Source organism: Anarrhichthys ocellatus, unplaced genomic scaffold, assembly GCF_004355925.1.
Source record: "Anarrhichthys ocellatus isolate YVR2014 unplaced genomic scaffold, GSC_Weel_1.0 scaffold11, whole genome shotgun sequence".
NCBI classification, from domain to species: domain Eukaryota; kingdom Metazoa; phylum Chordata; class Actinopteri; order Perciformes; family Anarhichadidae; genus Anarrhichthys; species Anarrhichthys ocellatus.
The window spans coordinates 4,048,526-4,060,939 of NW_022280041.1; the positions used below are offsets into that span (position 1 = coordinate 4,048,526).

The window sequence follows — 12,414 nt, forward strand, 5'->3', positions numbered from 1 at the left end:
ACACCTTTATCACGAAATACACCTTTATCACGAAACACACCTTTATCACGAAATACACCTTTATCACGAAAGACACCTTTATCATGAAATACACCTTTATCACGAAAGACACCTTTATCACGAAACACACCTTGTAGGTAAATACACCTTAGTGACTTAACTTCTCTGACAACATATCGCTGGAGCGTGTGTAAAAAAATGTATTATAGTTTTAATAGTAAAGGAAAAAGACACAATGCGAGTTATAATGCTGCAGGTTATGCGGTATTTTGGAGGCCAACCCGGAAGTTAGCGTCGCACCGGTTCCCTCGACAAAATGCCAACATTGGCTTGTTGTATTATTGCAGAATATCAATTTATGATACTTAATTCCTAATAATAGGCAGCTCCTCTGGCCTTATACCTGACATAGAAGAAAGAAATGAAATGAAGGAATTGATGTTGTTAATAACTGATTGCTAGATGCAACATAATAAGCTTTTTTTGCTCTATAATGCTTTTCTTTGATTTCCTTTATAATATTTAAGGGTGGCTGCGAATTTGTGTGCGGACAAACTGGCTGTGATGTTGAGTGGCCCTTCGAGGAGGTTTGTAAAATGGCCCTTCTGACCCCCGAAGAAATTGAGGAATTTAATAAGAAAATTTTTGAAAATGCCAAGGATTTCTTGGACATCAAATTTGTAAGTAGCTATATTTACAATTACAAATCGTATTTGTGCATTAGAAACAAATGGGATACGTTTTTTAAACTTTCTCCTGCTTCATGTAACAGTGTCCTGGTTGCAAGTCCCGTGTGGTGAGAACTGACCTCAACGATCAGAGTGTCCAATGCACAGTGTGCACGGCTAAAAGAGGAAGGACTTATACATTCTGCTGGCAGTGTTTGAAGGAATGGAGAGGTCTGACTTGGTTAGGAGACTGTGGAAATGATGACTGCCATAACCCACTGGAAATATTGAAGAGCTGCCCTGACATCACCTTTAAGGATGTGAGGGGGGTCACTGGCTGTCCCTCCGTCCGGGCATGTCCCACCTGTGGTTCGCTGGTGGAGCATAACAGAACTAAATGTAAAAACGTTGTCTGTGGCCGGTGTAAAGTGGAGTTCTGTTTTGTGTGCCTGAAGCTCACTAAAGAATGTCTGAGATTAAAGCCCTCTTCACATTACGAGCTTTGCTCTAGTGGTGTGGCACCGAGACAGACCTCTATACCCGTGTGGCAGAGGACATGAATCTGTTGATTTAACAACCTTTACAACCTTACAACCTTTCTTTTAAAGGTTCTTATAATTATCATAACTGTTACTTCTCAGACACGAACTCAATCGCATACCTTCTTTCAATAACTGTTCATGCTTTTATGTACTTTTACTAAATTATCAGACCACATGAGAATCACTTACTTCTTTCCACAATTTAAACATTGTACATAGTATTTAAATGTTGTGAAGTGTGGTATTTTAACTGCTTTACTTTCATATTTTATAAACTGCTCTAATGTTTTGTATGAGTATTTCCCTCTGAAATGTAGAGATGTACAGAAACAAATCTGTTGATTTCATACTAAAGAGAGAGAAAGCTGTATTCTGAATAAATGTTTTATTGTTCAAAACTAGAACCGTGTGACTCAAACTGACAGCAATACAGTTAACTTCCACATCCTGAGGTGTTGGTGCTCATATTCACTGTCAGGACATAAAATACATCTACAGTACCATTTAAACTCCTTTACAATGGCGCCACCTTCTGGTCATTGCTCGTACCTACAGTCAAATCCATCCTTCAATCCTTCAGTTTGGGGATGCTAGCATTCACCACAAAAAAACACTAAACTTAATTGATCTTTCAATCACACGATACTTCTGCTTACTCATTCATGAATGTGGTTGCATCCTGGAATCTGGGTGACAAAAAGAGCAAAAACCAAAGTAAGTAAATCATCCCTTTAAAAAATATAAAAACCTATATTCTGTATATATCTGTTCTATAATTGCAAAAATAAACCCCTTAACTTAATCCTGTATGGAACCCATATTTGATGTGACGTGGGATGATTGCCCAAAGAAGCTCACAACCTCTTGGTCTTTCTTTGACATGTTGTCCTATGAACACAAATGTGCTTTTAGAAAACAGTCAAGTGTATTTTTTGTTGTTGCTTTTCTTTTGTTAAACTTTTGCAGATTTTTGCTCAAAGCATCAAGAAATATTTTTAGTTTTGCGACTGTGGCACCAGAATGTTTTTCTTTAAATAATACTCCATTTAATTTAGTTCAACATTGCTTTTACAGTAATAACTTGCAACACATAAAAATGAATTTCCTATTTCAGAGTTGCATGCTTTAATGACTTTAATTTCGGTAGCTAAAATACGCTCAATACGGAATTCAGAGCATTTCCGTTGCCACCACACGGATGAACTGCAATATATTGATTAGATGTAAATTATACACCCAAAAACTGGGAGCACGAAATCACAGAAATATATACATTTCCAATCAAGTGTACATGCATATTGTAGTTAGTTGTGAGGTTGTTTATATATTGTCATAGTGATCAGAGAATGTTTTATTTTGTTTGATCCTGATGTTAAACCTTTAAACACACTGATGTACATCATATCTGTTTGAATGAATTTGAAATATAGACATTTTGAAAATTTCAAACATTTATTTTATTTTGATTATAGCTCTTGGAATAGAGCGATACTGGAATTTCAAAGTTTGTTGTGTCATAATAGTAAGAACATTGTAAATGTAAACAAAGACAGCGCATGAATTGGAATGATTTTATTGAGTAATGATCAGGTTTCTAAATACATTCTGAAATCTAAGTGAAGTCCTTTCAAGAAATGTAACTTTGTATATACAGTATATAATCTGTTAGCAACATTTTCAGTAGCTTAATGGTGATTGGCGTTCACAGGACAATAAAACACTTTCTTGTAATGTTAAAGTTAAAGTTAAAGTCCATCCAGAAGGAGGCAGAGTTCTTCCACAAGAACTTTTGGAGTTATAGCGTATTTGTCACATTTTGTGTATATCAACTAATATTTACAGAGTAATGTACTATTGATACATTTAAACTAAAATCTATTAAATTGTTCATTGTGCATCTGTTTGTTTGTCATTTCCTCTTCCACACCGGGATAGAGGTCTGCCTAGGAGCCACACCACGAGGACAGATTTGGTATGGTGAACTGGTCTTACTACATTTTCGCTTTAGTTTCAGGCAGACGAAACAAAACTCAACGTGGCAGCGAGGGCAGTTGATATTTTTGCAGTTCTGCTGGCTGTGCTCCACCTTCATGCCGCATGTAGGACAGACTCGGACAGAGGGGCAGCTGGTGACCCCCTTCACCGCGGGCAGATCGATGGTCTTGCACGTCTGCAGGAGCTGCAGGTCCCTGTTGATGCAGCCGTGGTTGTCGCAGCGGTCGGATCGAGGGCCTGGACCTTTCCACTTCCCCTGACACTGCCAGCAGAAGTCAGAGGCCTTCTTCCGATCGGCTGTGCACACGGTGCAGCGGACGCACAGGTTGGAGAGATCCTTCCTCTCCACACTCGTTTTACACCGCGGGCACTGATTATTGAACAGGAAGATTTGAAGATCAGTGCACTTCATGTCATTTTAAATATCCAAATCAAAAAATAGTCAACATTCAAAACAACCTGGCTCACTTACTGTCTGAATATCACAGTATTCTGCAGCAGCCAGGCGAGCCATAGTATCTTCAAAGTGCTGCATTTCCTCAGAGGACAAATCGGCCAGCCTGCGCACCTCTTGGTACGACCACAGTTCATTGCACAGTTTGTAATCCTCCACCAGTGCAGGGCATTTGAATTTGTAAATACCCTTAAAGCAACAAAGAGAAGAAGAAGAGGCGGTCCAGGATGTCAGAAAACAGGAAGCATGTTCACCTCTGAAGTTATTTTCATGTGCTGGATAGAGACAGGCATATACAAACCATACAAATTAAGGAATATCAGCAACACTGCAGGGCTCATAAGATATTTTACTTAAATAGACGATGAACCAGAACAATTTATCGCTTGTTCTCTCATTTAAATGCTGTTGTCTTACTGATGTACTACAATTTTATCAGTAAACATTCTCTGTGCAGTTTCTTTGAGGATAATACTCTGACATTACATGCTGCTGTCATCACAGTCTGACTGCTGTAACACAAGCAAGATGCTACCAACTGTCTTTATATACCTACTGTCTCCTTCCCAGTTTGATCACATTGCTTTAATTAAAATGTATAAAAAAAGAAAAGACATGAGATACCTCGTCCAGCTGGCTGCGACACCAATTTGTTAGAGATTCAGGAGTGACCGCGTGGCCGCAGGACATCTCTGCCCTGAGACAGTCGTCGTCATCGTCACACATTGGATCCAAGTCGTCCTTCCTGTTGACAAACTTCAGGGTGGTGTCATGTGGGTTGTACTTCTTCTCCACCTGTTCCTGTCCCCGAATGCTCATTTTGATTCTCCTATAACGTGGGGTAAAAGGTCAGGCACTATGGTTACTAACTATGATTTAAATTACCACTGTATCCCAACGTCATAATATAGCTATCATTATGATCTGAGGGGGTTGATATATGAGAACAATGGGACATTATGAGCCTTAAAGCCTAATGTCAAAATATTACTATGGCTCACATAATATTACAATAGAACTCTTATCATTGTTCTTTGTTGATTTGGGACATCATGCTCACATTTTGAGCTTTTACGGATGTAAACAGGAAGTACGACTAACTGTGGGCTACAACTTGAGTATTTTCTAGCCTTTATTTGTTTACATTTTGGCATATTGGCACCATTCAAAGTATGCCGAATTAGGTATTAGTCGTGCATGTTTGCAATGCACCCACGAGTGTACAAATAACCAGCACTGGATTACTTTTATACTGAAAAAAAACGTATAAACGCGATCATTCTTAGGGAGGTTCTGGAGTCATAAGGGACATTATGTTTATGATTTATGGGCATTAATAATGTACATCGGAGATAAAGACATCCCCGAGAAGAGCAAATCACACTGACTCTAAAAATATGTGTGTCATGTGTGTTCAGATTTGAATAAGTTAGTAGTTTAGTTTCACTGAGCTGGTATGAATTAATTTGACTCACTGCTGGGCCCTCAGGGGATTTCCAGCTGACTTATGTTTTACTTGATGAATGTATTTAGAGCACAGTAGGGACAACAGCTTGTTAAAGGAACATTTAAGTTCATACTTTGAATGTTGAAAGGCTCAAAACATGTTCATTATGCACAAAAAATAAAGGATCAATACAGTTTAAACCACCGAATATGTAAATTACAAAGCCAATGCGTGTATTTCCCCTTCAGAAAGCTGCTCATCACTGAACAAACACATTGTTCATTTTAATTTAGGAGCACAAATGACACATTGTGAATAAAACGTTCAGAAGTTAAACTGGCACACGTTAACAGGAGATGTTTAGGAGAGAAGTTATGTCTTACCTTGGAGGAATAGTTCGTCTCTATCTAACTTTTTGTTTTCAGGACTTCTCTTTAGATATGTTGCTCAACCGGAAGCAACACAGCCACGCCTGAAACGACAGCCTGCAGGAGGATTTAGATGAAATGCAAACCCAGTGATTTGGGTGAAGTCGGACAGTCTGTTGTGTCTGATCGTCGGTGTGAGTTGTTTGTAAAGTATGTGTTTTCTCCCCACTTGTCTGTCTGTCCGTCGCAGTATCCTCCCCCCCTCTTCAACCTCTTGTTGATATCGAAAGTGAAAGAAGGTCGTAGCTGAATAACCAGATGGGCTGCTCGGTATGTACCTTCGTGTTGCACTACATACTTAAACAAACAGTCACCGTGTGTTATTGTACCTTGAGAGTCATAGTGTGCACGTGGCTACCGCTTTACGGTGGGTTCATTGTTGTCTTCGCTGACTTATTTAAACTTATTTTGTAGTCGCTGGTAACGGAGGATCGAGAGGCTGCGTGGCTTTCCATGACACCCAAACGCACCAGCTGCATTCACTGGTTCTCGTGTTTAATGTACTGGGGTTTTACTCATTGCTGTGTTTGTTTTTGCTGGAAATTCCCTTTTTATGTTGAAGTTTCACCATGTAGCTGCCATGCAAATTTAGAATCTGCTTTCTTATTGTGATGTTCGTGTCGGGCTTCCATACTGCCTTTTTACTGAAGTGGAAGTATAAATACCACAGTATAGAAATGCCACATGTAGTAAAAGTCCTGCATTTCCTATTGTGCATGAGTAGAAACTAAACTTTATTTATTTATTGAAGTATTGGCAGCAAAATAAAAAAAGTACTTGTTCTGCAGCAGAATGGCCTCTTTCAGAGTGTTGTATTATTGTATTATTCTCACTGATGCATGAATGTGTAAGCAGCTTTATAGTCTTATATCTAGTTGATGAGGAGCTAATGAAAAATTAAACTACTGCACGTTTATTTTCTAATAATCATCACAGTGTCATATTTTAAAGACTGATATGTGTTGTAGCCCTGTTTAAAATAAAAACCTGAAAAGTAACACTACTTACATCCGCTGTATACATTAGTAGTGGATTATTAGTAGTACATTTCAAAACAATTTCCTCTGCCATCGTTATTAGCTAATAAGACTGTATCAAAATACATGCAAAACCCTCAGAAACTAGCCTTGGGCCTGCTTGCTGTCTCTTAACGTCTGCTGTATCTCATGTGCTTCAGCAGGCTGAATCCGTACATCAGGAAAACAAACCGGTAATCTTAAAAATGACATTATGAATCATGACCTCGTTGAAATGTTCAGAGAGAAACTAGACAACTTCACCATCTCAGGTAAGAGACATTACATTAAAAACAATGAGTCTTATACGCTTCTGAGTTTCATGATCATGTAGCAGTTGTGTGTCTTGTGTCTCTGTTGTGTCTTTAGATTACCATGGCCTGAACAGTCCAGGTCTCACATGCTATTTGAACAGCGTTCTCCAGGTGCTGTTCATGACCGAAGACTTCCGGGAGGCTGTGAAACGGTTGGTAACCTCAGCTTCTTTTGGGTTGTTTTTACATTTTTAAACAGTTCAGATCAAATGAAAACCCCAAATAAATGTTTTTTTAGATCTTTACAGTATGTTAAAGGAATAGTTCCTTGCCGAGAAGAGCGGTACCACTCATGTTTGTATAGTAAAGCTGGAGCCAGCGGTGTTAGCTTAGCTTAGCATAAAGACTGGAAGCAGGGGGAAACAGCTAGCCTGGCTCTGTCCAAATGCAACAGAATGAAGTTCCCTAATTAGTAAAAAGGGTTTGAGGGAGGCTGAAGGTGTGGAATGAATGATGACAATAATAATTATGTAATAGTAGTAACTGTATATACGTCTATTTATTTGTTTTATACATTTTTGTCTCTTTTGTATTGTTTTCTTGGTTTGTGCGCTTGTTTCCTAACGTGAGTCTGACTTTTTAACTTGCTCGTCCTTTGATGTGTATAAAATTAGCCAAATAATTGAGATTGTATGTTCTTTTACACCGATATGACGTTATTGTAAGAAAAATTGTTTCCCCCTGTTTCCAGTCTTTATGCTAAGCTAAGCTAACCTGCTGATGGGTCCAGCTTCATATTTACGGTAGCGTATGTTAGACAAATACGTAAAGAAGAACTTTAGGATAACCTTCACTCCTTCCTATAAAGTAACGTATCATTCTCACTGTGCCACAGATGCTGCAGTGAAGATTCAACAACCATTGACCCACAGCTGAGAAGACTATTTGCTGATTTACAGAAAAGGACGGCGAAAACAAAATACCTCACAGAAACACTGGGGATCACAAACGGTGAGTAAGTTTGGATTTGAGACATCACACTGCTGCTGCAGCTGCTTGTGTGTGAATATCCTGCAGACTCAGAGAAGCTGAATGTAAGCTCACAATGATCTGTTTGTCCTCTCTCCTACTTTAAGTATACGAGCAACGGGATGCAGCCGAATATTTTGAGAAGATTTTGAGTTTGACCAGTCCAGCGGCAGCCAAGGTATGGATAGCATTTTAATATCTAATGATATATTTTATATAATATTGTAACGTTTGTCATTAGATTATCACTACTAGTATTTTCATGGTCAAGCCATTAATTGTTTGGTTTGTGAATTGTAAGATAAATTGTGAGAAACATTTGTATGTTCAGTACTTGAGTAAATATACTTAGTTACATTCCATCACGAATAAAGAATTAGAGATGTGAGAGATTAGAGATGTGGATTATGCTACAGGAGTGGTTTAAGTGTTCAAGTCTACAGGAGGAGATTATAGGATACAAAAACAGTAGAATTTCAGTGTAATATAACTACCAGGCTACTCAGCACCCATTGAACCTGTGGTGTCCCCTTTTTGTGTCTAGATATTCAAGGGAGAGCTGAATCACAGGACCACATGCCTTAAGTGCGAAGAGAGGAACGATTCCAGGGGCTTTTTTTGGATTCTGCCGCTTGCGGTGGAAGATTTGCGTCGTCAAACCTACAGCGTGGTACTTCGCGTTCCTTTTAACGACGAAATAAGAGTTATGTATTTTTCAGACATGCACAAGAAAAGATGCATGCAGGATGAATACATATACAATGTTTACAGGAAAATGGGTTGAAGGCATTCTTTAAGGGAGAAAAGGTCTGCGGGGACAACAAAGTGTACTGCAGCCGCTGCGATAAAAAGCGAGATGCAGACTTTGTGAGTATTCATTTAATTCAAGTTTTCCCTTTTCTAGTTTGCATGAACACTTTTACATAATTTCTCATAAGCCTACGTTGATAACAATGTATTCACAAGGCTTATGTAGATCCCAATAAGTATATGACCTTTTAACGCAATACGTATCGATGCATCTCACTCCAGCAGGTTAAACCTAATTCCTGACTCCTGATTTCGATCGACTGAAGTCTTAAGTATGTTGGGTAACTCTGCGTTTCATTATGTGGTCCAGGAATGTGAGATGACACAGAGTCCAGAGATTTTGACCCTCCTGCTGAAGAGATTCAGCTTTGACTACAAGTGCAGGTGTTACGTGAAGCTTCACTGCAACGTGGATGTCCCCAAAACCTTACACATAGAGGTACTATTTATATTTATTTCCGCAGCAAATTGTTGTTGATTTAACATTTCCGAAATGTGTTGACGTTGTTTTATTTCCGTCTCCTCAGAGTTGTAAATACGACCTCTACGCTTTAGTTAACCACTTCGGTAATCTAACAGGAGGTCATTACACTGCACAAATCAAGTCTTTCGAAACTCACGTGTGGTATCACTTCAATGACGACATTGTTAACCGGGTAAGGAGGCTCATTTTTCTACATGCAGTCCACTTTCACAAATCCTCACACAGTTCAACCATGCAAAGTTTAACATTTACTGTGATTATTTTCAATTCTACAGGTCATACCACCGCTGTTTGGGGCTGGAAATAACTCTTTGAGGTCTCGTACAGCTTACCTCCTCATGTACAGGAAGGGTGAGTTAGTTAGCATGCGCATGAAGTCAGTTAGCATCTTAAGGGGAAGAAGATGAAACTGTATGAAAGGTGGTATATAAATACATTATTATTAACCTTCCATTTTTACCTTTAAAGTTATCAGACATACTGAAAAACCTGATGAAGGCAACCAGCAGTCTCTCTGCACACATGCAGATGTTGATGCTGAAGGAAGACGTGACGAGACGGAGAGAGGAGAGGCCGTCGTACCGGATCTACTGAAGGATGAAAGCTGCAACGGAGGGGGAAACTTGAAGCGCTCGAATGTCGACAAATTAAAGAAGAGCCATGACGATACGGTTTGGAAGAAATAAGCAAACTTTTCTTGGGAACCGAACGAACAGCGAGACCCGAGAGCAGCATGCGTGAGGCCGCACAAAGAGATGTTACTTCAAACATGCACTGGAGCAGATGGAGAGGGCTACGGGCCACGTGGGCAAACACAAGAGTCACATTTTGCAAAGCTACAAAAAGATGGTAATGATAGTAGCCTGACAAGAAATAGAGTCAAACCTGCAGAAGATGACGTTTTTAAAAACAAAAGGGAGACACTAGCAGAGGTAAAAGGAAATAGAGCTAAACAGAAAAGAGAGGCGTGTGTCAGTGTGAATGTGTGTGATTCTGATCTAAAGTCACCTTCATACCCGACAAGAGACTTGCAGCAGCTATGTAGCATGCACGAACCCGTTGGGCTCCGTTGGGCCCCCGTTTCATCGAACAAATGCCTAAAATCAATCAGTCCAAAGAGAGACAAGGAGAAAATGCAGCATGTTGTGACGGCGGACGGCAGCTGCAGACTGGCGACCACACAGACTGTGACAAGGGGAGAAATAGCTGCAAGTGGCAGAGCGAGAAGAAAGGCTGCAGAGAGCAAGGACACATTTTTAAAAAAGCCATGGAGGTGAAGAATGAATACGGATAAGTGATACGTGAATTGTCACTTGGAATAGCTTATATGTGACTGTGGTCAGTGGTGTTTTGTTTTGATTTCAGATGGATAAATGTCACCATTTCATTGTTTTAGGAAGCTACATGCACTTGCAGTATTTGGATAAACATCGACTTATGTCAGTGGGTTTATAAGGATTATGATTTTTTGCACTTGTAAGGGCGTTTATAACTGAGTGTCCCGCCCGAAACCTCTGCAAATGATTGTGCTTTTCCACTAAACCTACTTTGTGTGTTTTCTGAGTGTGTTTTGTTTTGCACCTCAGGGCTCCAGCTCCTTTTGTGTGGAACTATCCTTTAAAACCAAGGATCAGAAGAGAAGAATGTGGAATGTGGAATCTTACACACGTCAGTCATTATTTATGTAGGTCAAAGTATCATCCTAATTCTAACATTTAAATAAATATTTTAAAATAAATGTTTTTGTTGTTTGATAGACTACTATTACTGTCAACTTGTCATTGTTCACTGTTATTTGGGGATTAATAATATTGTAAAATACTGTAAATTGGATCCTTCATAAACATACAAAATATATACAAAAAATAAGTTTTATAATTTTACACATGGACATCCATTCTAAATCAGTGATAAAATCAGAGATAAATGTGCAGATGACTTTGAACCCATATTTTTATGAATTTAACGTTTTTGAAGAGTTAACCAATATGAATGGTGAAAAAGTCAAATTTATTATTTTAGTATATTTCAAATGTAACATACTGCCTACTGAGTTGCATGTTTCAAAGATCACAGTTAAAAATAGTTCTAGTATTCTAGCATTTCACTGTAAATTCACACTTCAATGTGACTTGTATTTAAAGTCCCTTTACATAAATACAATCAAAGACATTTAAAAACATGTGGAAAGGAGTGAGTAATAATAATCAGTGCTGTATGTGAGGTTTGTAAGATAGAACATGTTTCCAGGTTAAGGCTGGTGTATACCACTTTAATTTTAAAAGTGAAAGTGAAAGTATTCTTTAGCTCACTGGCTTCCATGTTTTATTCTGCTGAAAGATAAGATCATGGGAGCGGCTAATACCACAGAAGCGACTAGAAAGCTCTTCATTAAAGACGCGGGTGATAAACTTATCACGGAGATCGAGCTGCGTGACTCAGAGTATGAGGGCTTCACGGTGCTGCAGCTGAAGACGAAGATACGGGAGAAAACGGGAAACCCAGGTTGGTTAGAATCACTTTGGTTTAGCATCGAAACACGTTCATGATTGAAACTATACACTGAGGTCTACAGGTTAGACTAAAGGCTATAATGCATTAATCATCCTGTTAACATTAAAGGGAGAATTCACAACCATTTGATGTTATGTCCAATCAGTGCAGATGGTAAATGTAGTCCACTGAAGACAGATTCTCCAGTGCGTGCTGCACGGACTGAGAAAGCTGATCTCTCCTGCTACAGACCCACCCTTCATGGCACTTTACAGCCTACTTGTACCAGGATGCATTGCGCGCGAGCAGTGAATCCGCTACGACTGAGAAATGAACAAATAAACTCACAAAATGTCTATGATTTATTTATTAATTTATTTGAGGGACAGAGCACCTAAATACACATCAGTATGTGTATTTAGATGGTTTGAAATAACTTCAAACCATCTTCTGAAGTTGTTTTTAAAGTCATATATGTTTTTTAAAGCATTTATTTAGTCATGAGTGAACTAATATGATGTTAATCTCAATCTGAAACTCACCACTAGATTTCACGAAATCTTACACACTTGACACGAGTCAGTGAGTTGTTTTCTCGTTCAACGGTTGCCAATGTAGAGCCATGTGGTCTGACTGCAGCAGGTCCAAGAAGGAAGAATTAAAATAACGTTTGAAGGATTTTAGGCTAAATGACATCTGTGGATTTATTTTGGAGAAATGTTGTCAGTGCCCAGCTTTGACTCCCTCTGTGTGTGTGTGTGTGTGTGTGTGTGTGTGTGTGTGTGTGTGTGTGT

The 12,414-nt window shown here is 39.0% G+C and overlaps 3 protein-coding genes across 8 annotated transcripts in view; 2 read left to right on the top strand and 1 right to left on the bottom strand.

Annotated features, from left to right (window-relative positions):
• The window catches only part of LOC116385675 (probable E3 ubiquitin-protein ligase RNF144A-A), a 2,401-nt gene extending 545 nt beyond the window's left edge, over positions 1–1,856 (top strand). The window contains exons 3-4 of the mRNA XM_031851344.1: positions 528–680; positions 773–1,856. Coding sequence (XP_031707204.1) covers positions 528–680; positions 773–1,228 — 609 coding nt within the window. The 3' untranslated portion in view covers positions 1,229–1,856. The remainder of the gene's footprint in view (positions 1–527; positions 681–772) is intronic.
• Positions 1,857–2,767: 911 nt separating this feature from the next.
• Positions 2,768–5,741, bottom strand: LOC116385709 (uncharacterized protein DDB_G0292642-like). Of its 2 annotated transcripts, XM_031851392.1 has the most exons (4): positions 5,490–5,741; positions 4,284–4,488; positions 3,678–3,848; positions 2,768–3,575 (listed from the first exon to the last, which is right to left on the bottom strand). In XM_031851392.1, the coding sequence occupies exons 2-4, from the start codon at positions 4,476–4,478 to the stop codon at positions 3,120–3,122; spliced, it is 822 nt and encodes a 273-aa protein (XP_031707252.1). In that variant the 5' UTR covers positions 4,479–4,488; positions 5,490–5,741; the 3' UTR covers positions 2,768–3,119. The 2 variants fall into 2 exon arrangements, with proteins under 2 accessions (XP_031707252.1, XP_031707253.1); XM_031851393.1 differs by lacking the exon at positions 5,490–5,741 and having other exon boundaries at positions 4,284–5,478.
• Positions 5,571–12,414, top strand: part of LOC116385707 (ubiquitin carboxyl-terminal hydrolase 47-like) — an 8,311-nt gene continuing 1,467 nt past the window's right edge. Inside the window, exons 1-13 of one of the 5 annotated variants that reach the window (XR_004212899.1) lie at positions 5,571–5,804; positions 6,712–6,822; positions 6,920–7,016; positions 7,700–7,815; positions 7,941–8,011; positions 8,378–8,503; positions 8,605–8,700; positions 8,954–9,082; positions 9,171–9,299; positions 9,403–9,478; positions 9,596–10,465; positions 10,714–10,811; positions 11,468–11,632. Coding sequence is in view for 1 of the 5 variants with exons in the window: in XM_031851389.1 (XP_031707249.1) it covers positions 6,765–6,822; positions 6,920–7,016; positions 7,700–7,815; positions 7,941–8,011; positions 8,378–8,503; positions 8,605–8,700; positions 8,954–9,082; positions 9,171–9,299; positions 9,403–9,478; positions 9,596–9,813 (1,116 nt within the window). In the remaining 4 variants the exon portion in view is untranslated. Of the gene's footprint in view, positions 6,823–6,919; positions 7,017–7,699; positions 7,816–7,940; positions 8,012–8,377; positions 8,504–8,604; positions 8,701–8,953; positions 9,083–9,170; positions 9,300–9,402; positions 9,479–9,595; positions 10,953–11,467; positions 11,633–12,414 lie in introns of those variants that run through there. The other 4 variants (XR_004212896.1, XR_004212898.1, XR_004212897.1 and 1 more) reach the window with 4 other exon arrangements.

Excerpts from the sequence above, each read along its gene's own strand:
- LOC116385709 (XM_031851392.1), bottom strand. The coding sequence starts at position 4,478 with ATGAGCATTCGGGGACAGGAACAGGTGGAGAAGAAGTACAACCCACAT. Across the intron at positions 3,849-4,283 it reads GTCGCAGCCAGCTGGACGAG|GGTATTTACAAATTCAAATG; the intron begins GTATCTCATGTC and ends TGTTGCTTTAAG. Across the intron at positions 3,576-3,677 it reads AATACTGTGATATTCAGACA|TGCCCGCGGTGTAAAACGAG; the intron begins GTAAGTGAGCCA and ends TTCAATAATCAG.